General features: G+C 40.9%; 1 protein-coding gene across 6 annotated transcripts in view; it reads left to right on the forward strand.

Annotated features, from left to right (window-relative positions):
* Positions 1–25,799, forward strand: part of MGAT5 (alpha-1,6-mannosylglycoprotein 6-beta-N-acetylglucosaminyltransferase) — a 345,976-nt gene that overhangs the window by 220,074 nt on the left and 100,103 nt on the right. For all 6 annotated transcript variants that reach the window (XM_077861486.1, XM_077861488.1, XM_077861487.1 and 3 more), the window contains 5 exons: positions 294–365; positions 1,995–2,156; positions 7,757–7,926; positions 11,147–11,281; positions 17,796–17,929. In XM_077861486.1, the coding sequence (XP_077717612.1) occupies positions 294–365; positions 1,995–2,156; positions 7,757–7,926; positions 11,147–11,281; positions 17,796–17,929 (673 nt within the window). The remainder of the gene's footprint in view (positions 1–293; positions 366–1,994; positions 2,157–7,756; positions 7,927–11,146; positions 11,282–17,795; positions 17,930–25,799) is intronic.

Consider the following 25,799-nt stretch of genomic DNA (forward strand, 5'->3'; position numbering starts at 1 on the left):
CAGGTTCCTCACAGGGAGCCCAATGTGGGACTCGATCTAGGACCCAGGATCATGCCCTGAGCAGAAGGCAGATGCTCAACTGCTGAGCCACCCAGGTGTCCTGCTATTGTTCTATTTGAGAGGTCACCTGCCTCTACTGCTAGCTGAAAGCATGAAAATCTGATTAATCATAATAACAATGCACTTAAATGTAGTGCTACTCATGTGCCAGGAATGGTGCTTGGTGCTTTGTATGGACATTACTTGGTTTACAGATGAACCGACACACCGAGTGTCTCTCGTGTATTTTTCAGGTTGAAAATTGGTGTCCTCATTTACCTTGGAGAGCAAAAAATCCCTACGAAGAAGCTGATCATAATTCATTGGTGAGTGATTTTTGGAAACTAGGCTTGTGATTTGGTTCTGATACCAAGTGGTACATGGGGAGTCTGCTAGAAATGCCAGCTGTAACCCTGAAATAATGGTGAACTAAAGGACTTCTGTCTGCAGTTCTGTGGAAATGTGGATGATCCAATCAGTTAACCAATAGTGTCTGTTTCTTGAGCAGTTCTCTGAGGCCACTGATAGGAATAAGACCTGGTGCCAGATGTGGAGGCTCTCAGCGATCTAATGAGGGTGATGGTCAAAAAATAATGATCACACCCATGTAAAGGTGAACTGCAGGCCGATGGAAATGAATGAGAAAGTGGCGATCTCAGCCTGCAGGGGTTAGGAGAGGTTGCAAAGAGACGATGACATTGGAGCTGAATTTCAAATGATGAGTGAGTTCATAGTAGATCAAGGAGAGAAAGGTGTGTCTGATGTGTAGGGGGGAAGGTATCTGTACAAGAGCTTGGTGTTTTCAGGGAGTGGGGCACAGTTCAGTGGGCCAGGCCCCGGGGTGTTGGATGAGCTTTGGTGGAAGATGAGATGGGAAAGATCAGTAGGGACCGAACATGGTTTTCTGTGCCACACTAAAAGCTCTTATGTCTTTCTTCTTTAGACCAGGGGTCAGTAGACTTTTTCTGTAAAAGGCCAGATAGTGAATATTTTCATCTTTCCAGGCCATGAGGTCTCTGTTGCAACTGGTGAGTTCTGACCTTGAGCTCAGAGGGCAGCCCTAGACAGGATATAAATGAGTGGGTCATGCTCCCTGAGGCTCTGTGTTCCAGGAGGATCTGGAACAGTGTGCTGACCACCATGCTGTAGACCATGGGGGTCTTGGGAGAACGTTGGGTCAAGGAGGGATCAGGTGAGTGTTGGGAACAAGGTGTGTGACTGCTGAGAGATGGAGTTAGCATGTTCTAGATGTTAAGAGAAACAAATACAAGTGCTACTGTTTTCCTGTTAATGCGATCACTGGTTGTATCCAGATACATTAGAAAAATGTTCCTCCTGGCTTTTCAATTATTCTGGCCTGAATTTTTAATTTTATTCAGCTATGGTAGGAAAATGGTATTGCTGGCTTTTCAATCTCTCAGAAAATAATGAACTTTTGTTGGTTTGGGACTGGGACAAAACTAGAAGATGAGTATTTATTTCCCTGCTTAACTTTGTGGGCAGACAGGCTTTTTGGACACTTGCACAGTGCCAAGCAGCCTGTTAAGAATTGACTTTTTCCAAGTAAAAATCTACTGCTTTGCAGCAGATCCAAGTGGCGGTAAATTCAGGTGCAGAGAATTTCAAGGTATATCGAGCATACTCATAGTAAAAAACAAAAAAAAAAACCAAAAAAAATGCATTTTAATATAACTCAGTGCTTTGCAATGGCTGTGCTGGGTCTTCCTCAATTTCTAATTTTTTAATGATGTCCCTGACAGCAGATCAGCAGTCAGAGGCCTTTAATTTATAATCCTGGGGCCTTAACATAAAGCTGCCTAGCAGACAAGCCTCACTTTTGAAGCTCTGTATTTAATTGACTAGCTCTTTCAAGTCTTTAGATGTCACATCATGACAACCATTATGCTTTCTGACTTTTTATCTTCAGTTCGTTTTGATTAAATTTCTGTTTCTAGGCGGAAATTCGTACGGATTTTAATATTCTCTACAGCATGATGAAAAAGCATGAAGAATTCCGGTGGATGAGACTCCGGATCCGGCGAATGGCTGATGCGTGGATCCAAGCAATCAAGTCCCTGGCAGAAAAGCAGAATCTTGAAAAGAGAAAGCGGAAGAAAGTGAGTTTCTGATGAATTCAGTTCAGTTAGATGCCAGTTTTCTTTTAAAATCTGATTTTGCTTGGAAACAAGACTAAGAGAAATGTCAAGTCTCAAATGATATTCCCTCAGGGTGAATCTGCTCAGTCTCTTGTATAGCCATTTTTTAGGGCTTTCTTTTCCCCGATTACAATAATCCTGCTTAGTAGGGACCAGCACACATGTTTCTTGGCTGGAGCCAAGTAGACTGTAAGATTTTCCTTTGAACCATCCTGACTATCTCTCCCCATGGCATCAGGAAGCTTAACCCTCTTGGCTTTACCCAAATACAACCTTGAACTTGTCGTTACGTCATCATGGCAATCTCCTGTTTGTGGTACTTGTCGCTTCTGGGGTTTGGGCAACTGGTGACTTCCATTGTGGCTATGTTGAGTTGGTGCTTTGGCTTCTGATCCTGAGGGAGAGAGACTGTCAACTAAACTGGAGCCAATTTATTTGAAGTTCATGAGGATTGACTTAGAAAATCCCTAGAAATAACCCTGAGCGTGAAAGATTTTATATCCTATAGTTGCAGGTTAAATGGCCTTGGCTTTTGATTAACTGTTTGGATGACAAACGACAGAGCAAATTAAGCGATCTTAATACCCACATCTAAAAATTAATTTAAAATGACTTTGTTATTCCTGATTTGAGTAATTTGATATCCTTAAAAAAGGGAAATAGAGATGATGAGCTTGAAAAACCTCAAGTCATGGTTTAGCGGTTCCATTTTGCTTAAATCTGTTGATTTTATGAGATGGCAGATCCAAATGTTCATGCACCAGATAGTCCTCTGTAGAAGGGTATGAGGTCAGAAATCTAGGTGGGCTGTAAAAAGAAATTGAGTATTTCTACATATTCCTATGCAATAATCTCTAGGATATATTGTTAGCTCAATAAATAGTTGATGGGGAACAGTGAACGTTATTTTTAAAAGGAGAGGACTTTATGTATCTATACGTGTGTACATAAAGATTTGTACATCTACACACCTGTATATATAATACACATTTATGCTTGTTCATATTTTAAAAATAGAATAAACCATGAAATTAAAAATAAAAGAGATGGATAGTGGTGCTTGGATGTATAACATTGTGGGTGTACTTAAGGCTACTGTCCACTTAAAAGGTTAAAATATTAAATTTTATATTAACATCTATTATACCACAGTGAAAAGAGACAAATACAGGGAAAGAGGGAATAGCGTGGAGCCAACAGGTGTAGAAACTAGACTTCTCTAAATATATCTTTCTTGGTAGATTTGATACTAGAATCACTTGACATACTGTAAAGCAAAATTGAATTACAAAAAAAAAAGGTATCTAAAAATTACAAGGAAAATAAAACAAGAGCTGACTACATAGTTTTACAGTAAACACCCAAAAACGAACAGTTCTTAGTGACTAGAACACAGTCAACTCAGCATTTTGGTTTTTTTTTTTTTTGTATTTTCTTCTTTGTATATTTTTATTGGGGTTCGATTTGCCAACATATAACACTCAGTGCTCATCCTGTCCAGTGCCCCCCTCAGTGCCCGTCATCCAGTCACCCAATCTCCCTGCCCGCCTCTCCTTCCACTACCACTTGTTCATTTCCCAGAGTTAGGTGTCTCTCATGTTCTGTCCCCTTTTCTGATATTTCCCACTCATTTTCTCTCCTTTCCCCTTTAATTCCTTTCACTAATTTTTATATTCCCCGAATGAATAAGACCAAATAATGTTTGTCCTCCTCCAATTGACTTACTTCACTCAGCATAACACCCTCCAGGTCCATCCACGTTGGTGGATATTCATCCTTCCTAATGGCTGAGTAACATTCCATTATATACATAGACCACATCTTCTTTATCCATTCATCTTTCGATGGACACCGAGGCTCCTTCCACAGTTTGGCTATTGTGGACATTGCTGCTACAAATATCGGGGTGCAGGTGTCCCAAAATTTCACTGCATCTGAATCTTTGGGGTAAATCCCCAGCAGTGCAATTACTGGGTCATAGGGCAGGTCTATTTTTAACTCTTTGAGGAACCTCCACACAGTTTTCCAAAGTGGCTGCACAGGTTCATTCCCGCCAACAGTGCAAGAGGGTTCCCCTTTCTCCACATCCTCTCCAACATTTGTGGTTTCCTGTCTTGTTAATGTTCACCATTCTCACTGGTGTGAGGTGGTATCTCATTGTGGTTTTGATTTGTATTTCCCTGATGGCAAGTGATGCGGAGCATTTCCTCATGTGCTTGTTGGCCATGTCTATGTCTTCTTTGGTGAAATTTCTGTTCGTGTCTTTGCCCACTTCATGATTGGATTGTTTGTTTCTTTGCTGTTGAGTTTAAAAAGTTCTTTATAGATCTTGGATACTAGCCCTTTATCTGATATGTCATTTGCAAATATCTTCTCCCATTCTGTAGGTTGTCTTTTAGTTTTGTTGACTGTATCCTTTGCTGTGCAAAAGCTTCTCATCTTGATGAAGTCCCAATAGTTCATTTTTGCTTTTGTTTCTTTTGCCTTCGTGGATGTATCTTGCAAGAAGTTACTGTGGCCGAGTTCAAAAAGGGTGTTGCCTGTGTTCTCCTCTAGGATTTTGATGGAATCTTGTCTCACATTTAGATCTTTCATCCATTTTGAGTTTATCTTTGTGTATGGTGTAAGAGAGTGGTCTAGTTTCATTCTTCTGCATGTGGATGTCCAATTTTCCCAGCACCATTTATTGAAGAGACTGTCTTTTTTCCAGTGGATAGTCTTTCCTCCTTTGTTGAATATTAGTTGACCATAAACTTGAGGGTCCACTTCTGGATTCTCTATTCTGTTCCATTGATCTATGTGTCTGTTTTTGTGCCAGTACCACACTGTCTTGATGACCACAGCTTTGTAGTACAGCTTGAAATCTGGCATTGTGATGCTCCTGACTCTGGTTTTCTTTTTCAATATTCCCCTGTCTATTCGGGGTCTTTTCTGATGCCACACAAATCTTAAGACTCTTTGTTCCAACTCTGAAGAAAGTCCATGGTATTTTGATAGGGATTGCATTGAATGTGTTATTTGCTCTGGGTAGCATTAACATTTCACAATATTTATTCTTCCAATCCATGAGCATGGAATATTTTCCATCTCTTTGTGTCTTCTTCAATTTCTTTCAGAAGTGTTCTATAGTTTTTAGGGTATAGCTCCTTTACCTCTTTGGTTAGGTTTATTCCTAGGTATCTTATGCATTTGGGTGCAATGGTAAATGGGATTGACTCCTTAATTTCTCTTTCTTCAGTCTCATTGTTAGTGTATAGAAATGCCACTGATTTCTGGGCATTGATTTTGTATCCTGTCACACTGCTGAATTGCTATATGAATTCTAGCAATGTTTGGGGTGGAGTCCTTTGGTTTTTCTATGTAGAGTATCGTGTCATCTGCGAAAAGAGAGAGAGTTTGACTTATTCTTTGTCAATTTGAATGCCTGTTATTTCTTTTTGTTGTCTGATTTCTGAGGCTAGGACTCCTAGGACTATGTTGAATAGCAGTGGTGAGAGTGGACATCCCTGTTCTGTTCCTGATCTTAGGTGAAAGGCTCCCAGTGTTTCCCCATTGAGAATGATATTTGCTGTGGGCTTTTCGTAGATGGCTTTTAAGATGCTGAGGACAGCTCAGCATTTTGGATGATATATTACAAAGGACAAAAACCCTGCAAAATATCTAAGTTTTACAGAGTTTTACTAAGTTTACACATAGTAGGTGGATATTCTCATTCCGAATCCCTTTTGCATATTGGAATAAAGCAAAGTACTGTGTTAGTATCCTTGAGAAGTGGGATTTTTTTTCCATGTGGGATAGGCAAATAACATATGTAAGATGGATAATGTTATGCAAAGCTATTGTAATCCTGATTTTGAATGGGAAAGACCAGTGTGAATTTATGATTTGTTTTTTCCTGGAGAAGAGAGAAATTTCCAGCTACCATTGAAATTTTCCATTGAAAATTTCAGGACTACAGGAAGTGACTAACTAAAGTGTCCCCTCAGCATCAGATCTTGATCTTGAGATGCCATTTCCACTAAATGGTATAAGAGGTTCTTGGAAAAATCCTTGGTTAAGGTCTAAGATAGAAGCTGTACATGAAAACCTGGGAACACCTGTCACAGCAGAGAGCAAAGAAAGGGCTACTAGAACTGTGTCAGAAGAACTTTGAAGCCAACTTGAACAGCCTCCCATTGGCAAGATGGGACAGTTTGATAATCCATAAGGATAATAACTACAGTTTACTGAAGCACATCTAATATACTTCTATCCATGATTTTATAATGATACCTTTAAAAAGCCTGTTGATGGTCATTAGAATATGCTAAAAGAACACATTTGTTATTTTGAAAATTGATAAATAAAGGGCAAGAGTCAAATATTTACCAGACTTTTTCTATGTAAACTATACTTCAGCAGAGCCAAATAGTTTATGGGAGGCGGGAGGAGTTGTTTCTCTTCATAGAAGCATTCCAGCCAATAAATGCAGAAGGAATAATAGAATATCACCATTTTGCAACCCCTAGTGGGTGAATGCATCCAGTTAGTGATCATCACGAGCTGCAGACATCACCAGAGACCCCAGACGTTGTTTCCCCTAGTGGAAGTACACACAGTACTACCTATGAAGTAGTGTTGCCAAAAACATCAAATATGAATTTGATCATGCCTGCAGATCTAATGACGAATTTACTGTAAATATGAGGGACAGAAGAACGTGTTATGTAATGAACAAACTGCAAAGTGTAAGAGACTCTACCAGAACTACAACCAGTCTCTTTGACAAATAAATTAAAACTCTCCCCACTGCCAAAGGATGGGAGTAAAGGAGCCTAAGGAATAAATGAGATGATTCTAGTTAACGCACTTTATTTGACTTCTGGCTTAAACAAGTGCACTTGAAAAAAGGAACAATTGAGGAAGTATAAACATTAACTAGATATTAGATGATATTAAGGAATTAATAGCTATTTTAGGGGTGATGGCGATGTCATGGTTATGTTTTTTAACTGAAAGTTTTGTTTCTTTTAAAGATTCACACTCAGTTATTTGCAGATGAAAGGATATAATCTCCTGGATTTGCTTCAACATAAGCTTGGCAGGGAGGTTGGGAGAAAATGAGTGTGTACATTAAGATTTACCCTGAGCTGCTAATTGTGAAATTTCTGTGATGAGCACATGGGAATCGACTGCATTATTATGTCTGATTTCAGATATGTTTGAAATTCTTTTATGTTCAAACCTTAACAGTGGTGGGGAAAAAAACCCCAATATTGTTAAATGCTACGTTATTGCACTGGCTTACCCTCCTTGAATTCTGATTTCCCAATTATATTCTGCTTTTTAAAAACAGATTGTCCACATGTCATGTTCATAGCCATAAAAGGGACAGTAGTGACTTTATTTTCTTCCATTTCTTTGTACCTTCTAGAAAAATCTTATGCCATGTCAAGGTTTCATTAGAAAATAAACATCACTTTAGAATTGGTTGATTGCTTTTGATGTGTTACTATGGAGTTTGTACTTGGTTCAGTGGGAATCAATATATGCCTCTCCTTTGTTTTTGTTTTTTTTTTCAGGTCCTCGTTCACCTGGGACTCCTGACTAAGGAATCTGGATTTAAGATAGCAGAGACAGCTTTCAGTGGTGGCCCTCTTGGTGAATTAGTTCAGTGGAGTGATTTAATTACATCTCTGTACTTACTGGGCCATGACATTAGGATTTCAGCTTCACTGGCTGAGCTCAAGGAGTAAGGAGATTACTTTTCAATTTTAAAATCAGAATACAAAAAAGAAATTGTAAACTCTTAAAGCCCTCTATTAGTGTGTAATTTCTTGTGGAGGAAAATGAAAGTGATAATTCACTAAACAGGAGATAAGAAGATTATTTTCAGGAGCTAAATACATACACTGTGAAAAGGATAATATGTTTTCATTGTAGCTGCAGGCTCCAGAGGCTTCGTAAATGAATGCCAGAAAATTCAAAGTAAGGAGCTTATTCTTTGCTATTACAGGTGCTTCCAACATGTGCAGCACAAAACATTATTGACTTTCCTAATTCCCTGTCTCTTGCTGAAATTCATACCATTCCCTACTCAACTTCAAGCTTTCCAAATCTTAAACAGGGAAGGTTCCTGTTTATAATTTAATTTGGATAGAATGAGTTTCTTGAAAGCCCTGATCCAATCCTCTTTCAATAAAGCCAACTTTCCACTCTGAGTCTGTTAACTCTACCTGGCTTTTCTGTTTCCCTGCAGTCTGCTTCTGGCTCTAGCTCTCTCTTAATCTCTTATAGGCTGACACAGCTGGCTAGGCAGGAATGCTTAGCACCCCTTCACTCCTTTTGGTTAACTGCCCATGGAGACTTTCTACCCAGCAGCCAAGTTATCATGTTGCAGTATGTCAGATGTTCCAGAAGAAATATCTTGAGTGAACATTCTAGAGATGGGTGTTAAAGTATGTCCCACCCTGCTCCTATATTATTGTATGAGACATTGATGCCCAGAGAGGTCACTTGTGTTAGGGCCAAGGTCTACACACTTGATTAGTGGCAATGTTGAGATGAAAGCAGTATTATCAAATGTCATTTTTCAAGATGCTATGTGCTAAAACTGTGATAAAAACATCAGTTACAACAGTAGTGTCAGTGGTTAAGATGACCATAGTATTGATGACTCTTAATAGCTAAGTTTGCTGAGCACCTACTGTGCATCAGATACTAAGCGTTTTATATACTATTTACACAAAGTTGGAAGTAAGTGCTATTGCTTTCTGCCTTTTAAAGATGAGGAAACAGAGTTGTTTAAAAATACATGGAGAACACGTGAGAGAGCCAGGATTTGAATTCTATGTCCATCTGATTTCAAAGTCTATGCTCTTGACCACTGTACTGCACTGCTCCTTTTGCCTTCTGACCTCCTAAATACCACCTTTGTCCCTTCAGCATGCTGCCGCCTGCTTGCTTTAAAACACATTATGTGCATGGCATGTGAGGTAGAGGCATTCATACGTTCAGCAGTCATTCCTTCAGTGCTCTCTGTGTACCAGTTCTTGGTGTGGGATATACAGATGACCAGCATGTGTTCAAGGAAATGTCAATCTTTTGGTAATTACAGCTAATACATTGCATAATAATTACACTAATTGCAATGTCATTAGTACTAATTGAGGCATGGATGCTAGAATGTAAGCCAAGGGAGTACAGAAACAGCGAATATTGTTCCCCCATGGTTTATGTGGCACCTCGAATAGTGCCTAGCACCCAGTGTGTGCTTATAACTAGTTAACTTGAGCAAACAAATGAAGGGATGAGTTAAGGAATGAGTGAGTGGGTGATTAAATGGAAAACTGTGGGAACTCTAGGGATAAGTGTTCCCTAGGGAGATCAGAAGAGGCCTATTAAGGCTCTACCAGGGAGAGACTTAATTCATTGGTCAAGAAGTCTATAGGGTTCTTTAAGCACTGGTAACAGAACAAGATGTGTTTATTTAAGAAGATAATCATGCAAGCAACAAAAAGCAGTGGTTTCTGAACAGGCCTGAACATTAGAATCACCTGGGGATCTTTGTGGACTGCCAATGCCCAGAACATATCCCAGACTAATTAAATCACACCTTTTGGGGATGGAACCCAGGCACGAGTATCTCCATGCCTCTAGTTCATTCCAGTGTGCAGTCAGGCTTGGGAACCGCTGAAGACAGGGTAGACTAGGAGTCCACAAACCCTGGCACAGTGGGCCAGGTGCAGTCTTCTGTGTGTTTTTGTCAGTAAACTTCCATGGGAACACAGCCACACCTATTGTGGATCTATTGCCTGTGACTGCTTTTGCTCTACAAGGGCAGAGCTGCATGGTTGAGAGAGAGGATGTATGGTCTACAAAGAGGAAAGTATTTACTATCTGGCCCTGTGTAGAAATATTTTCAAGTTCCTGGAGAGAAATTGGTTATCCAGAACCTGGTATTTTCAGAAGGCCCAATGAGAGGAGAAGGATACCTGAAGCCGTGGCAGGATGGAGCTACAGAGCAGAGTCCTGCTTTTATGATTCATTCTTTGAAGTTGATGGCCAGAATTCGGTAAAGGATGGTTATGGGACGTGGGCAGGGGTAAAAGGCATCATGATGACTGATTTCTGGGTGAGTAGAGGTGTGGTTTGGTGAGCACATTTTACTCCTGCACCCAAAGTTGGCATAAGATCAAATATGTCGATGCTGTCTGAGTGCAAGCGTGGGTTTGTATGGATGGGTTGAAGAGATGGGTGGCTCGAAGGAAGGGTAATGAAAAACTAGCTCAGTGCCAGTTATGTAATGCAGTCTAGTCAGAAGGAAACGTTTGACAGAAAAGATTAGGAAACAGTACAAGTCAATATAAAAGTTTATGTTGTAGTGGCTAGAAATTAAAGACATTGAAGAGGTCAGGAGGGGCTGCAGTAATGAGAACAGGTTCTGTGGCAAAAAGCAATAGCTGAGTATCTAGTATACATTGGGCACTTTTCTTTTTAATACCTCATTTAAGCACCTGAAGAATCCCCGACAAGTTGCAATCTGTCTTTTCTGACCTAAATCTTGTTTTGTGGGTAGGTCATTGTTCTGTTTCTCATGAGGAGGAGAGACTGGATAAGTTAGTGACTTATCTGAGATCTCACGGCTGCTCATGGAGCTAGATAATAGAGACTGATTAAGACCCGGCTCTTCCTTGGTTTCAAAGTGTGTGTGTGTGTGTGCGCACGCGCACGCATAAGTGCATGCGTGCACATGCCTGCCCACACCACCGTTTACTTTTGCCAGAATCAGAATCAAGGCTCTGGATAGGCAGTGATGGGTGGGCAGGATTCAGATAGGCAGCAGATTGGGACAGACTGTGCCATCCTCCCCGACAACCTATTGGGATGTTTATTTTCCTATTGATGTTGCTAAGTGTAGGATCTTGAAATAATTTTTTTTCTTTTTTGCCTCTCTTCTGCTCTTTTTCTAGGATAATGAAGAAGGTTGTAGGAAACCGATCTGGCTGCCCAACTGTAGGAGACAGGATCGTTGAGCTCATTTATATTGATATTGTAGGACTCGCTCAATTCAAAAAAACTCTTGGGCCATCCTGGGTTCACTACCAGTAAGTGCTACATGCTGTCCTAAAGTTGATAGAGGAGTTTGTTTGGTTTGAACAGGGGTAACATGGTTACAGGAAGAAAAAGCCTATCAAATATTGCCTGTTGGACTGTGGGAATACGTTTCTCATTCCTTTTTTTTTTTTTTTTTTTTTTTTTTAATTTTTACTTATTTATGATAGTCACAGAGAGAGAGAGAGGCAGAGACACAGGCAGAGGGAGAAGCAGGCTCCATGCACCGGGAGCCCGATGTGGGATTCGATCCCGGGTCTCCAGGATCGCGCCCTTGGGCCAAAGGCAGGCGCCAAACCGCTGCGCCACCCAGGGATCCCCACGTTTCTCATTCCTAATTGAAATTCACATTCTCCACAGTGACTTTTTACTTTCAAAGGCTATTCATTATTTTCATTGATTTCTGTTAAGAATAGAAAATAAGTGTCCAACCACTTCTTTACCTTCCCTAATACTCATCATTCCTCTCTGTGTGCCTACACCAGTCTCATTTGTTTAAGTAACAATTTGGATAAAATGTGGAAAATATCATTTCTTATGTTGCTCTGGTTTGAGATGATGACTGTCATTTTTGGAAGAAAAAGCTGTGAATACCTTGTATGAATGTTGGGGTCTTGTACTTTTTAAGGCAAGACCCTTGAAATGGGTCTTGCCTTAAAAATGCTGAGAATGACCTGAATGCATACCTTTATCATTTTGAAGAACCTGTTGTTTCCCTCAGCGTGCTTTTGGGACCATGCTACACTGTTTGAAATGATTTTACATGGTATACAGTCATGGCATTAAATAACAGAGAATTATATAATGAAATTTATTAATCTTGCAGTTTTCCTTCAATCTTTCTACAAAGGCTTAGTTTGGTGCTGTGATACCTCCAACACATCTTGTAACGCTTACATGCATTTTTAACAAAATAAGGGTAGCTGTCAGTTTCAGCCTTCAGGCAAAGTATCCAGTTTGAATTTAATAATAATGTTTAAAGAAGAGAAATATGCTATTTTTGGTTATCTTCCCCTTACTATAGTTGGTACTGGCTTTTATTTATGGCCTCTAGAAGTTTCTAATAAATATAAATAAATTTATTGTATCTAAATGGTGACAGTGGTACATTTGGGTAAAAATCATGAACTTAATACCAACCTGACTGATAGTGAATCTTGACTTATAGTTTCCAACCAATTTCCTAGAAGAACACTTGGAAAATCTTTCAAGTAATGTAACTTAGAAATCCCTCTATGTGTTACTTTTCTGTAAATAGATGTTTTGGTGTGTTCTTCTAATTTAACCAATAATTGAATCCTTAACAACTTGAACTAGGTCCTTTTCAGGCTAGTTTATAGTTTAATATTATTTATTAAATTTAATCTCCAAGCCTGTGTCAGATTGCAAGTCCTTTAGTTGAAATTCAAAAGAAATAAAAAGTCAAAATAATCCTCTCCAATCTTATCCAAAACATAGGAGGGAAAACACCCATTGTCTGTAGAATTTTCTTGCAGTTTTCCTGCCAATAGCAATAATTGTCTCAATACTCAGGAACAGAGGGAAGGAATTGGTTGAGAAGAGACTGAGCACTTTTCATTTCCCTTTGCATACAGTTTCATAAAAAAGCAAAATAAAAATCTTGGTTTGGGCCAGGATAGCACTTTACCTTCTGCATCACATTATTCCTGTTTTTTTTGGTTTGCTTTTTCCTTGAAATCTTCATACATCACAAGCCATCACATTTGTTCTCAGTTATGTGGAAATAACCATCTTTCTTTTTGGTTAATAAGCCATGTAAGTAAACAGTCTTTTTTTTTCTTTTTCTTTTTAGCTACAGCATTAAAGAAAGAAAGAAAGGGAGAGCTATTGTTCTCTGGCATTTAGCAAATGGCAGGCATCTGGTAGACGTGCAAAAGGAACAAGGCATTACGGGCATCCCTAGATTCACATATCTTCACCATTAAGAAGGGTTGTTTGGATGGAAAGATGTCCTCAGTGGTAGTGTTCAATTAAAAAGGATGATTTCATTATTAAAATGGTCACCACTGATTGGTATTTGATTCTTATTGAATGAAGAGGCATCATCTCAGAGAAGTTTTATGGAAGGGTATAATATTTATCCTCCCTTTTTTTAAATTTATTTATGTATGATAGTCACAGAGAGGAGAGAGAGAGGGAGGGAGGAGAGGAGAGGAGAGGCAGAGACACAGGCAGAGGGAGAAGCAGGCTCCATGCACCGGGAGCCTGATGTGGGATTCGATCCCGGGTCTCCAGGATCGCGCCCTGGGCCCAAGGCAGGCGCTAAACCGCTGCGCCACCCAGGGATCCCCTATCCTCCCTTTCTTAATAAATCATCTACGTTAGTGATATTAGCTGGCAGGAAGTCCGTTAGGACTTTCGCCCTGCAGTCTTTGTTATGTGATGAAGCTAAGATTTCATCAAAAAACCAAGCAGGTCCTCCAGAAAGTTTCTTGCCCACTTCTTTTCCCTTCGAAGGCGAGACATTGTCGGAGCTCCCTGAATTCATCTTGGATGATTGTACATGGTAGGAGTTCCATTAAATGTAAAGATATCTATCATCTGATCTTTCATATAGGAGCAAACCTTGAGTCCTGTCGATCTTGGAAAAAATATTTGTAAATTCTTTCCAATTTATGTAGGGACCCAAGAAATTGAATTAAACATGTTTTCAGTGCTGGCATGCAACCAGTATACCACTAGGGACTGCAAAACTCATACCCATTTTGCTTCACATAAGATCTTTGCTGAGTATTGAGGACACACAGCAAAACGGGGTGCACATAGTGCAAGATATACTATGCTTTACATCTAACTCCAAATTAGAAGTAGGTTCTGGCAAGGAAGTTTTGAGCATCCATCTTATAGTAGTGTGGCTTAGAGCAAAGAGAATGTTCCAGGAGTCATTTGGCATTGCCACAGCAATTCCTGTTAGAAGAGGGCCAGCTGCCTCGGGCAGCAAGGCAAATATCTTTTTAAGTTATCAGTCTGTTCCTGATGTTTCAGACACACAAAAGACATTAGAGGAACTGCATAAATATTAACATAAACCCAGTTCCAAACACACAGCTGTAGAATGTGATTGAAAAAGGAAAACTATAATGTTAAACCTCTTCTGCTGTACACAGAGATCAGTCCCCTGCCTCTGGTTTATAAAACAAACCCAGGTCAGCTAAAAAATAGACAATTCCCCAAACAAAGCTTAAGTATGAGGATGTCGAATTACAAGTTTCTCAGACATTTGATTGTTCATTCTATAGCTCTCTGTTGGGAAGAAGCCCGACATCACATAGCACTGTATCAAAGTCCAGGCTTGCAGGCATTAGGCTCCCACCAGGTATCTTGACTCATCAGGGTTTGTCTTAATTATCTAAATTTAAAATAAAACCAATAAAACTCCAAGTTAAAAATAAATCACAAGCCAAAGCTAGAAAGGAATATACCCTGTTAGAGTGGATTGCAAATGAGTGGAAGTAGCCAAAGCCTTCAAGACAAAGGTTCTTATGACAAGGCTGTCCCATTCTCCCTGCTGTGCCTGCATAGAGCCTGTAATCTTTGAGTCTCAGTCCTGGCCATTGGGCAGGAGCCCAGCAGCCCCACCTGCCAGCGTGTGTCCCTCGGTCCCTTCCTGCTCTGCAGCAGCCTTCTACAGAACAGGCACTGTCTTCCCTACTGTTCTCTGAACACTGCTGACTTCCTCAGAAGAAAATACAGTGGCTGTAACCAGTGGCTTTTGTATCTTATTTTAAAATATAAGTTGAAGAGTTTATAAATATAGGGGATTTTTATGTGAGTTTTTAATGTAAACTTTGATATTAAAAAACATATATAAGTTAAGGAATGGGGATGTTTTATTAAGAGGAGAGAAGGAATACCCCAAGCTATTCAGACTAGGGAAAACACACAGGGGATGCCTGTGGCTCAGTGGTTGAGCATCAGCCTTTGGCTCAGGGCATGATTCCAGATTCCAGGGATTGAGTCCCACATCAGGCTCCTTGCAAGGAGCCTGCTTCTCCTCCCTCTGCCTGTCTCTGCCTCTCTTTCTGTGTCTCCATGAATAAATAAATAAAGTCTTTTAAAAAAGGAAAGCACACACTGGTTAGTATCTTGGCTCCCCAGCTTTCTTTTTCCCGGACTGTGGGCTCCCATTTCTGTCCATCTATTGGTTTTCAGGCAGATAACATATTCTTGAGGATAATTGTGAAAATTGTCACTGTGATGGTAGCATGTTCCTTGAGAGCCACACAGAAGTCCAAAATAAGGAAATGCTATCTATGGTCAGCTTGTATTCCCTCCCGTCCTCTTTTCCTCCTTTCCTTGGGTAGACAAAGGGTGGTCATCTCATTAGAGATGACTAATGAGAAAATCATCACAGTAAAGTGGCAGTTTACTATTGATTTTTCTGGAAAATCTAAACTGGTGTTTGCCTTTTGTTTTTCTGAATCATACATTGGTGTAAAAAAAAAAAAAAAAGTTGAAAGAACGCCTTTAAAATAATTGGAAAAGGAGGAAAGAAACTTAATCCAGTACTTAAAACTCACTTGCCATTATCTGATTCTAAGATGTGGACTTTAATATTTATTTGCGTTTATGCTTATTGGTCCAGTAAGAGCCGTTCGGAAATATTGATGTATAACCACAGAAACCAGACTTCATTGGCCAGGCACAAGCTAAATTTATATCAATGTTTGGAGGATCACTGATGAATTGAAAGAATAAGTTAATTAATAATGAAGGTTTCAGCATTGATTTCTGTTTCAGCATTGATTCTTACTATTGGTAGTTGTTTCTGTACTCTAAAGCAGTGATCAATAGGCTCTGTCAAGACCATGTAGTAAATATTTTAGGCTTTGCTGGCCACATGGTCTCTGTGGCAACTCCTGAAGTTCTCTGTTACTGAGTGAAAATAGCCATAGATCTAAGTAAACAATTAGGTGTTGCTATGTTTAAATAGAACTTCATATCTGAACAATGAAAAGTGAATTTCACCTAATTTTCATGTCACAAAATATCCTTTTTTTAAACTAACAAAGATCATTCTTAGTTTACAAGCCATACAAAAATAGGTGGTAGACCAGATTTGGGTGACCCAGTTTGAATACTTTGTTGGAAGAGCCAAATTAAACATCTTCATTTTTACTTCTTCAGGCTCTGGAAGAAAGCAGTAATGCTCTGGTACTGTCAAGACCATAAAATCAACACAGCTGATTACATGAGATTCTAAACTCTACCTAAAATTAAATACTCTTATTAATTGATGAACATGCTAAATGATTGTTGAAAGAGCTAAGGCATACCATATGCTGTAAGGAGAGTAAGGCCTCTATCTTAGTCCATTTGGGCTGCTCTAACAAAATGCCACCAACTGGGTGGCTTAGAAACATTTATTGCTCACGGTTCTGGAAGCTGAAGTGCAAGATCAGAGTTCCGGCATAGTCGAGTGAGGCTCTCCTTCCTCCAGGTCTCAGACTTCTTGCTTTGTCCTCACCTGCTGGAAGGAACAGGGAATTCTGTGGGGTCTCTCTCGTTTCTTTTTTAATTAATTTTACTTATTTTAGAGAGAAAGTGAGCCAAGAGCAGGAGGGGCAAAAGGACCGGGAGAGAGAGAAGCCTAAGCAGACTCTCTCCTGAGCATGGAGCCCAACATGGGGCTCTATCCCAGGACCCTGAGATCATGACCTGAGCCAAAATCAGGAGTTGGACAATTAACCGACTGTGCCACCCAGGCAGCCCTGTGGAGTCTCTTTTATAAGAACACTAAACCCATTCACAAGAGCTCCACCCTCACGACTTAACCCCCTAGTGCCCCATTTACTAGTACTGTTACTTTTGGGGTTAGGATTTCAACATAATTCGGGAGAGGAATACAAATATTCAGACCACAGCCACTTCTACAAACAGTAGTTCTTTGTTTCTTCAACAACTCTTCATTAGGCACCACTGTATGCTCAGCCCTCGCTAGGGGTACAGCAGTAAACATGGCAGTCTGCAATGCCAGCTCCCATGGGACTTTTTATTTTGCTGGTATTTGAGCAATCTTCTGTGACTTGTCTGTCAGCTAATCTGAAGCAAAACATATGTATGTGTGATGGCTCAGCCTCAGAAGTCACACATGGAGATGTTTGGTATATATATTCCATAGTCTCTCACTTCCTGCCCACAAGTGTTTCTGATTAAAAGTATTCTCCATTTTTGGTAGTCCTTGAAGGAGGGGTTAGAGTTTTTACCTTTTTTTCTTAAGATTTTATTTATTTGTTTGAAGGAGAGAGAGAGAGAGAGAGACCGAGCATGAGTGGGGTTGCGGGGAGGGGGAGTGGGTAGAGGGAGAAGGAGAAGCAGACTCCCTGCTTAACAGGGAACCTGAGACAGAGCTCCATCCCAGTAGCCTGGGATCATGAGCTGAAGGCAGACACTTTACTGACTGAGCCACCCAGGTGCCCCAAGTTTTTACCTTTTGAACTTTGGGGTCAAGATTGTAGTTTTATCAACATCGCTTTCTCCTTTCAGGTGCATGCTCCGAGTCCTGGATTCATTTGGTACCGAGCCAGAATTTAACCATGCTAACTATGCCCAGTCTAAAGGCCACAAGACGCCCTGGGGCAAATGGAATCTGAACCCGCAGCAGTTTTATACCATGTTCCGTGAGTATTCTCGCTTCACCTCTACTTTCCAGAATGCTACCGAAGGCAAATGGGAAAGGAAACTAGAACGGGTATTTTGGGTTATGAGTCTCCGGGCTTTTTGCTGTAGAAATGTGTGCTGTGGAACCTTTCCCTTGGGAATAACTGATTTGTTGTTGTTTAATTGGAATCGAAAGGCCATGTGAGCATTTTGTGAAAAGCCTTAGAAGCATCCTGAAGGAAAAAAAAATGTTCAATATGAAGTATCAGTAAAAACCATTTGAGAAAGGACTTTGTGTGGATTCTGGATTAGCAGGTTCTAAACACATTTCATTCTGCAAATGGCCCACTTGATTACTGATGAGAAATGAGCTCTTTCATGTAGATAGATTTTTCCAGACAAAAAGTCTTAATTATTTAAGCATCAACCCTTGTAAAGAAAAAAGCTTTTTTTTTTTTTAATGAAACTATTTTAAACTCTGTTCCATACTTAATCAGCTTTTAAGCACTAGCCCAGAATGAAATCTCATGTGCCCTCGTTCACAAGGTGTCATTGTTGCCAACAGCAATGATAATTTCAGGAGGTGTTGTCACAGATACTTAAAAAATGGTGAATTAACTGACCTCAACAGTGGGGGCTTCGCATTTTTCTATTTCTGTAACATTCTCTTTCTCGCATTCACCATTCCTTACTGCTGTTATGAATTTACCGCCTCTGGCCTCGTTTCCTTAATAATTAGCTGAGGACTGTGAAGGAAACTCCCACATTTGGTAATGATCGTGCCCAAAACAAGCTTAGAGTTTAAGTCCATAGGCCTCGGTGATGAGGTGAAGTCCTATTCTGGAAATGTCACATAAGTTAAACATGACTTCATTTAGGTGCTCAGAGTGGGGAGTTCCCATTTTCCAAAGTTGCCAGTATAATTTTAATCCCAAGATTTTCATCATAGAATTAGTATCTGAGATGTAAATCTGTTTCCTTTGTTAAAGCCCAACAGACCCGTGGCCTACTTTTTCTCTGTGTGGGCGCCCCTCCTCCTTGTATGTAGTCACCTGAAGATGACCCTTTCTCATGTTCACTAAACATAACAAAGAATACATTGGACAAATCTTTGCATGTGATGTATGAGACAATAGAATTAAAAAGGGTTATAGCAATCGGAAGGTAGTGATTTAAAACTCAGCTCATGGTCGCGTGTTCTTTTCAGCTCAGAAGGATTTTTAAGAGCATGTTATATGTATGGCAGACTTTTTTTTAAAGATTTTATTTATTCATGAGAGACAGAGACATAGGCAGAGGGAGAGGCAGGTTCCCTGCGGGGAGCCTCATATGGGGCTCTAGCCCAGGACCCCAGGATCACGACCTAAGCCAAAGGCAAACGCTCAACCACTGAGCCGACCACGTGCCTGACATTATTATTGTTCCTGGAGCTCTATCATCCTGCTATTGTAACCTGTCTTGGGGGCACAGTTTAGAGGACAAACTAATAAATGGCACGTTGGGTGACAAATGGCTGGCCAGTATGGTAAGGCATGATTGGAGTTAGCCTTTGGTTTGACTTTATTGTATAACTCTTGAGGGGCTGGAATGAGGTGGTACAAAATAATGTTAGAAGTGACCTCTTCATTACATCAGATGAAAAATGTTAGATGTTTCTAAAATGGCCAGAACAGCCTGAATGATATGCTATATGTATGTCCTCTACAAGATGGTGTTGCCTTGTATCTCGGAAGTAGAAATAGGAAGTGTTTCCAGAAAGTATAAAGTTCTCTGCGAGAATGTTAAAATTCAGAGTCCTAAAAACCCATTTTGTTCTCCACGAATGGAGGATTTCAACAGTGTTGATTAACTAAATTGAAAGAAATTCATTGCTTAAAATGTAACTAAAGATGAAAACACAGATTAATTCCTATTAACCTGTGAAGGGGATGAATTTCCTAACTGATTCAGAATTCAGCAGGAATCTGGGGAGGAAACGGGTACATTCGACTGCCTTTATTTAAAAAAAAATATGGTGAAAACATAAGCAAAATTCTATCTTGGTGGGTTAGTATCCTTTAATATATAAAGAGCTTCTAAAGACTGAAAGAAAAGTTTCATAATCCAACAGGAAAATGGGCAAAGGCCATTATTCATTTTGAGGAAAAAGAAGCTTATTGCCCCAAACATTTGAAAACATATTACCCTCATTCACCGTAAAGAGAAATGCATATTTTAACTGCACCAAGATACCATGTCCCAAACATCAGGCTCACCAGGATCCAGAAGTTAGTAGCATAGCTATTCCAATGGTGAGGATCTATCCATCTTTTCCTGCCCTACTAGTGAGAGCATAGCATGGTACTAACAGGGGGAAGCATATTTGTCACAATCTAGCAAAACTATCAGCACATCTTCCCTTTGACTGAGCAGATCATATCTAAGAGTTTCTCCCAAAGATAAGTGAGCAGAAATAAAATATAATGCGTGCACAGGTTATTTGTTGTGACACTGTTCGTAATAGGCAAAGACTGAAAATAACCCAGATGGTCATGATAGGGCACTGAGTGAATAACATGGTCTGCTGACAGAGGGAAGTACTTTGAAACTGGGAAGAACAGTGAGGACAGTCCACACAGCTCTGAGGGAGATGACTGGGGTACATTCAAGTAATGAAACCAGAATGCAGGGCATCTCGTCAACGTACTCCGTTTTGCATAAGAAGACAGTGTGTGTGTACGTTAGTGTATATGAATTTTCCTGTATTTTCAAAAGAAAAAAATGTAAGGTTAAATAACAAGCTGATGAAAGTGACTATCCCTGGAGGAAAGGTGTGCAGGATCAGGGACAGAAAGTAGATGTCCCTTTAATGCACCATATTTTGGCCCAGGAATCATGTAAACGTTTTACGTAATTTAAGAGAGAGAGAGAGAGATGGAGAGATTGAGAGAGAAAGCATTCACTTACAACTGAAAACAAATTGAAAAAATGGAATAGGCCTAGTGCTCTATCAGATTAATATGACTATCCCACATAGAGAAAATAATTACTTGGAGTGACTTTAAAACTCCCTCTTTGGACCATACATTCACAAGAGGAAATATTTGCACTGTTATTTGAAACTATTAGAGGCATACTGTAGGAGCCAAGATTTTCTTTTTTTTTTTTTTTTTTAAAGATTTTATTTATTCATGAGAAACAGAGAGAGAGAGGCGCAGAGACACAGGCAGAGGGAGAAGCAGGCTCCATGCAGGGAGCCCAACATGGGACTCGATCCTGGGTCTCCAGGATCACACCCTGGGCCAAAGGCAGCGCTAAACCCCTGGGCTACCCGGGCTGCCCAAGATTTTCAGTATACAAGAAGGTGGGTAGTATTTATAGAATTTAAATAAAGACTGTATGATCCTCGGCTCAAAGAGGGCATATCAATGTCAACATACATTTCTCTTTAAAAAATAAATGTTTCCTAGCTCTGTACTTTGAAAAGGATCAAAAGTAAAGACGGCCCGTAGCAAGGAGTATCCTTGGCACTTAGATTGGGAACCTTATAAATATCTTTCCCTCTCCAAGGAACCTCCTGCTGGTTAAATAGCCAATTCCAGGTCTAGGGCAGGAAATGTCCGCAAAGGGATATCTCTACATGCCAGAAAGCAAGGAAGCTAAGGAAGACCCCTGGAGTGGAGTCAGAAGGACTGAAGAACCAAAGACGGGGTGGTCTGAGAATCAGGAAGAAGAAAAGCTATGGTGGATTACAGTCACATCAGTGACAGGCACTCCAGGAGTCCAGATGATCCTCCAAACAGGAGAAGCCCACAAAGTCCATCGATCCCCCCTTTGCTAGTTGCTAGGACACCACTTCATTACTCTGAAAAATAAAGGGAAAGAATCCAGCTTTGATCCTGCCTTTCTAGGCCAAGTTGTATTTGAAGATAATCAGAAAGTTGATGAAAGAAATTTGTTAATCATGAAGAAATCACAGCTAATAAATGCCAAAGGAATGAAGAATGAGAAAATCAGCATTTTAGTACTGGAACAAGGCAGGAATCATCCACGGTTGCTACAGCCTTCATGTCACAGGTTGATGGAAAGCTTTCTCATGGAGGACGCTGTCTTAATTGGAGAAAACACGGACCTGAAGAGGACAATTAAGTAGTTTGAGACCTTTGTCCTGTTGCATTGTGTCCAGGCTGGAGAATTGGCACAAAACAGTAACTCCCAAAGCCTGCCCACAGAGAACTTGGGTGCTGCCTTGAGAGGGGGTTCTTTCCTACCTATATGACAAAAGTGTGGGTCTGGCCCAATCCAGTCATCCCCACAGAACCTCCCATTCCCTCACCCTTCAGGTACACGTGGCTATTCCAGTGATCTGAAAGGGGAAGATCGTTGCTTTGAGCGTAAGAAGGAAGTGTCAACTTATATTTATGCATCGTTGATTTTTTTCAAACACAACATATTTACTAGTGTTTCCTGTGTGGGTTGATAGTAATCATTACATACTTGATGTGTAAACACGCACGTGTATTACAGGTGTACTAGATTGTGTTCTGATGGGGGTGCAAAATGGAAACTGTAGATCCACAGGAATAGGGTGTTGTACTTGTAGAGCTCTGTCGTCTTCCAGTCCAGCTGTCCTCTGACCAGATTTAGCAGTGTTCCCGCATGTGTGAAGTGCAGAGAGGATGGGAAAGCTGGTCAGAAAGGGCCCAGCTGGAGGATAAAGAAAGAGAGAAATGCACCATTGCTGATACATCTTTAGGGGCAATGCCATGAGGTTGTGCTGACCAAAGCATGTTTTTCCTTTTAAACTTAAATTCAGATTCAACACTTCTCACTTTAACACTGCTTCTATTTCTCTAACTCATCTCCTCACAGAGTTGGTGGAGTTTCTTGCAGGTTGAAAAACCTGATTTTTCTTATCGTTTTGCTCCAGATCTCAGAATTTCACTGCAACCATCCTCTTTGTGTATTCTGTTTGCATTTGGGCATTTTTGTATGTGTCAACATCGACTATTCATGACCCCTCCCTAAGTAGCTTCTATAGGGACCATCCAAGTGGTCAGACAATGCTGAGTCCCTTTGGCTACATCTACTGAGTGATGATTTTTTCCAAGAAGTTGAAAAGTCTGATGGTTCCTGCACTCTCCTCTTGTCCACACTCCAGGTGGCCTTTGGGCTAGGCTCTACGGCCATCCTCTTGCCACCAGAGCCAGCTCTTGAAAGCTCGGCTTGGCCTGAGCTATCCCCACTCAAAGACTGTAGTGCCCTTCTTTTGCCCTCCCCCCAGACACTCCCTAACTCCTCCCTGGCCCTGCCAGACAGCCTGCTGGTCTCTGCAGGTCCTGCTAGAGGCCTCCCCACTCTTGCTCTCTTCACATCACCCTGATAGCAAAACGGTATTCTATTTCTTGAAGGCTCTATTTAAAAGACTTCCTCTATCCTTCCAAATTGAAGAAAAATGTAACCCTATGGCAAAAATAGAGAAAGCCACTTCCTCCCATGGAAAAGACCCCCATACTCAATACAAGCATTATCGTATTTTTCATGGGTATATTTTTACATAGTTGTAAATACATAATAGAATTCCCGATCCCCCTTTTTTCCCTTCACTTAATAGATAATTTTTTTTTTAAAACTGATTTCTAAGGCTGTTTTATCATCCATCAAGTGATTAGCTCCTCATTTGTACCTATTTTGGGAAACTTCTGTTGCTTCTTGTTGAAAATTAACTGCTTGCTTTTTCTGGGCTTGACAGAGTCTTGGCTTGACCCTACAGGTAGGTGTTATTTCTGTCAGTAGCCTTTGGTCAGCCACCCATACTTCTTTTTTTTTTTTTTTAAGATTTATTTATTAATGAGAGACACAGAGAAAAGCAGAGACATAGGCAGAGGGAGAAGCAGGCTCCCTGCGAGGAGCCTGATGTGGGACTCGATCCCAGAACCCAGGATTGTGACCTGAGCCAAAGACAGATGCTTGACCACTGAGCCACCCAGGTGCCCCCACCCTACTGCTTTGTCTGAGCCCCTGAAAGTGGTCTCTTTTCTATTTCTCAATTCCCAACAAGGTGTGTTATACCTCAATAAACAAATGCAAGACATTTGCCCATACTATTTACAAAAAGAGAAAAGGGAAACACTGAAGTCCCTGACTCACCCTTGAGTTAGCCCATGTGGGGATAGCTCTAATGACCTGTTCGACACCCTCTTTCACAACTTCCCCTGGCCTCTGTAAAAACAGCAGTGGTGGTGGTGAACTGTCCTTATCTGATTGTGTTTGCCCCTCCCCTTCGCTGGAGACCGGCTGCACATAACGGTAGCAGAGATGACCAGACTCCTCTCCACTGGGCTCAGGCAAGTGGTGTCCCAGACTTCTGCTGATGTCCTGTAGTTGGAAAGTTTCAATAACACTCAGCAACCTGCTGTACCACCTCACTTTTCATATCACCGTCCTAGAATGTTCTCTAGACAGAGTCCATTGCTATTGGTTTGTTTTTAATTAATTAGTGAATTAATTTTTTGATGACCTGCAATGTTTTGGCTGTAGTTCACAATCTGAAGGCACTGAACAATTTGCCTTCTGGGTGCTTACACTGTCAGGGCTGGGAAGTATTCAGCATTTCTCGGTACAGGTGGAAATTTGGGGCAGAAGAGACAGGGAGCTGTCATAGAGTTGAGTGAAGAACAGGCTGTGGGGATTCTGGAGGTGTTAGTTGAGAGCCTTCCCGTTTCACCTCCAGCCCCTCTCCGTTCTGTATGCCATCTGGCCTGCCTCATGCTGCTTGGCTCCTCTTGGCTTTTACTCATCTTCCGGGGTGCCGTGTTTTCTCTGGCTTGCAGGCCATTATGTGTGTGCTCCTTGGTCTGGAAGCCCCTAGCTAGCTCTCACCCCCGACACACACACCCTTGCTCCTCCTTCAGGGAGATGTTCTGTCCTCCAGAATCCTCCCTTCCCCGAGTGAGACGCTCCTGTTCTATGACTCTTAACCTGTATTCCAGTCCTACGAGCCTGGTCACTGCTGAGTCCTCCATACCTGAAGCGTTAACATCATTGGTGATAAGTATTTGTTGTATAAATGAAAAAAGAGCAAAAAGACCCCATTTTCCCCAACTACAGAATGGGGCTAATTAAAACATAAGTCAGATCATGACACTCCCGTGCTCACAGTGCCACAGCATTTCATTGTAGGGAAAGACCAGTCATCCCAGTGGCCTAAAGCCACCAATACTTGTCTGGCCTCATCTCTTACTACACATCTTCATGCTCACTGCTCTCTATTCCCATACCTGTTTCTTAGGTGAGTCAGGCACACTGCTGCCCCAGGACCTTTGCATTGTTATTCCATCTCCCAGACATTCTTCCCTTTAGACGTCTATGTCTCTTCAGGTTTTTTGGGGGCTTTTAGCATCTTTTTTGAAAAGATTTATTTATTTTAGTGAGAGAGTGTGTGTGTACACAGGTGGGTTGGGGGTAGGGGCAGAGGGAGAGGGACTGAGAATCCCAAGCAGACTCCCGGCTGAGCATGAAACCGGATGCATGGCTTACTCGCACAACCCCGAGATCATGACCTGAGCTAAAATCAATCATGGCCTATTTTCCTTTCATGCAAAGGACAAACTTGTTGGCTTCAGTTAAGGATCACTCCCACGCATGATTTTATTTTTAGGGCCTGACAAGCAAAGGAGCTATTTGTGATTCAAACTGCCTTTTTGGCCTTTGACTTCGATCAGTAGGACTCTTGCCTTTTACTTCTGTGCAGACCAGTGAGTGATGGGATCAGCCTTACAGTTCCTTTATCTGAGTCTCAGCCTTCAGGAGTGATGTTCTTCTGAGGAGTCCATTCCCTCCTAAATTGCTTTTTGACACTTGAGAAATTTACTCCATTGTGCCTTTTGTCAACAGTGCAGGCTCTCATCT

Source organism: Canis aureus, chromosome 20 (assembly GCF_053574225.1).
Source record: "Canis aureus isolate CA01 chromosome 20, VMU_Caureus_v.1.0, whole genome shotgun sequence".
Classification (NCBI taxonomy): Eukaryota; Metazoa; Chordata; class Mammalia; order Carnivora; family Canidae; genus Canis; species Canis aureus.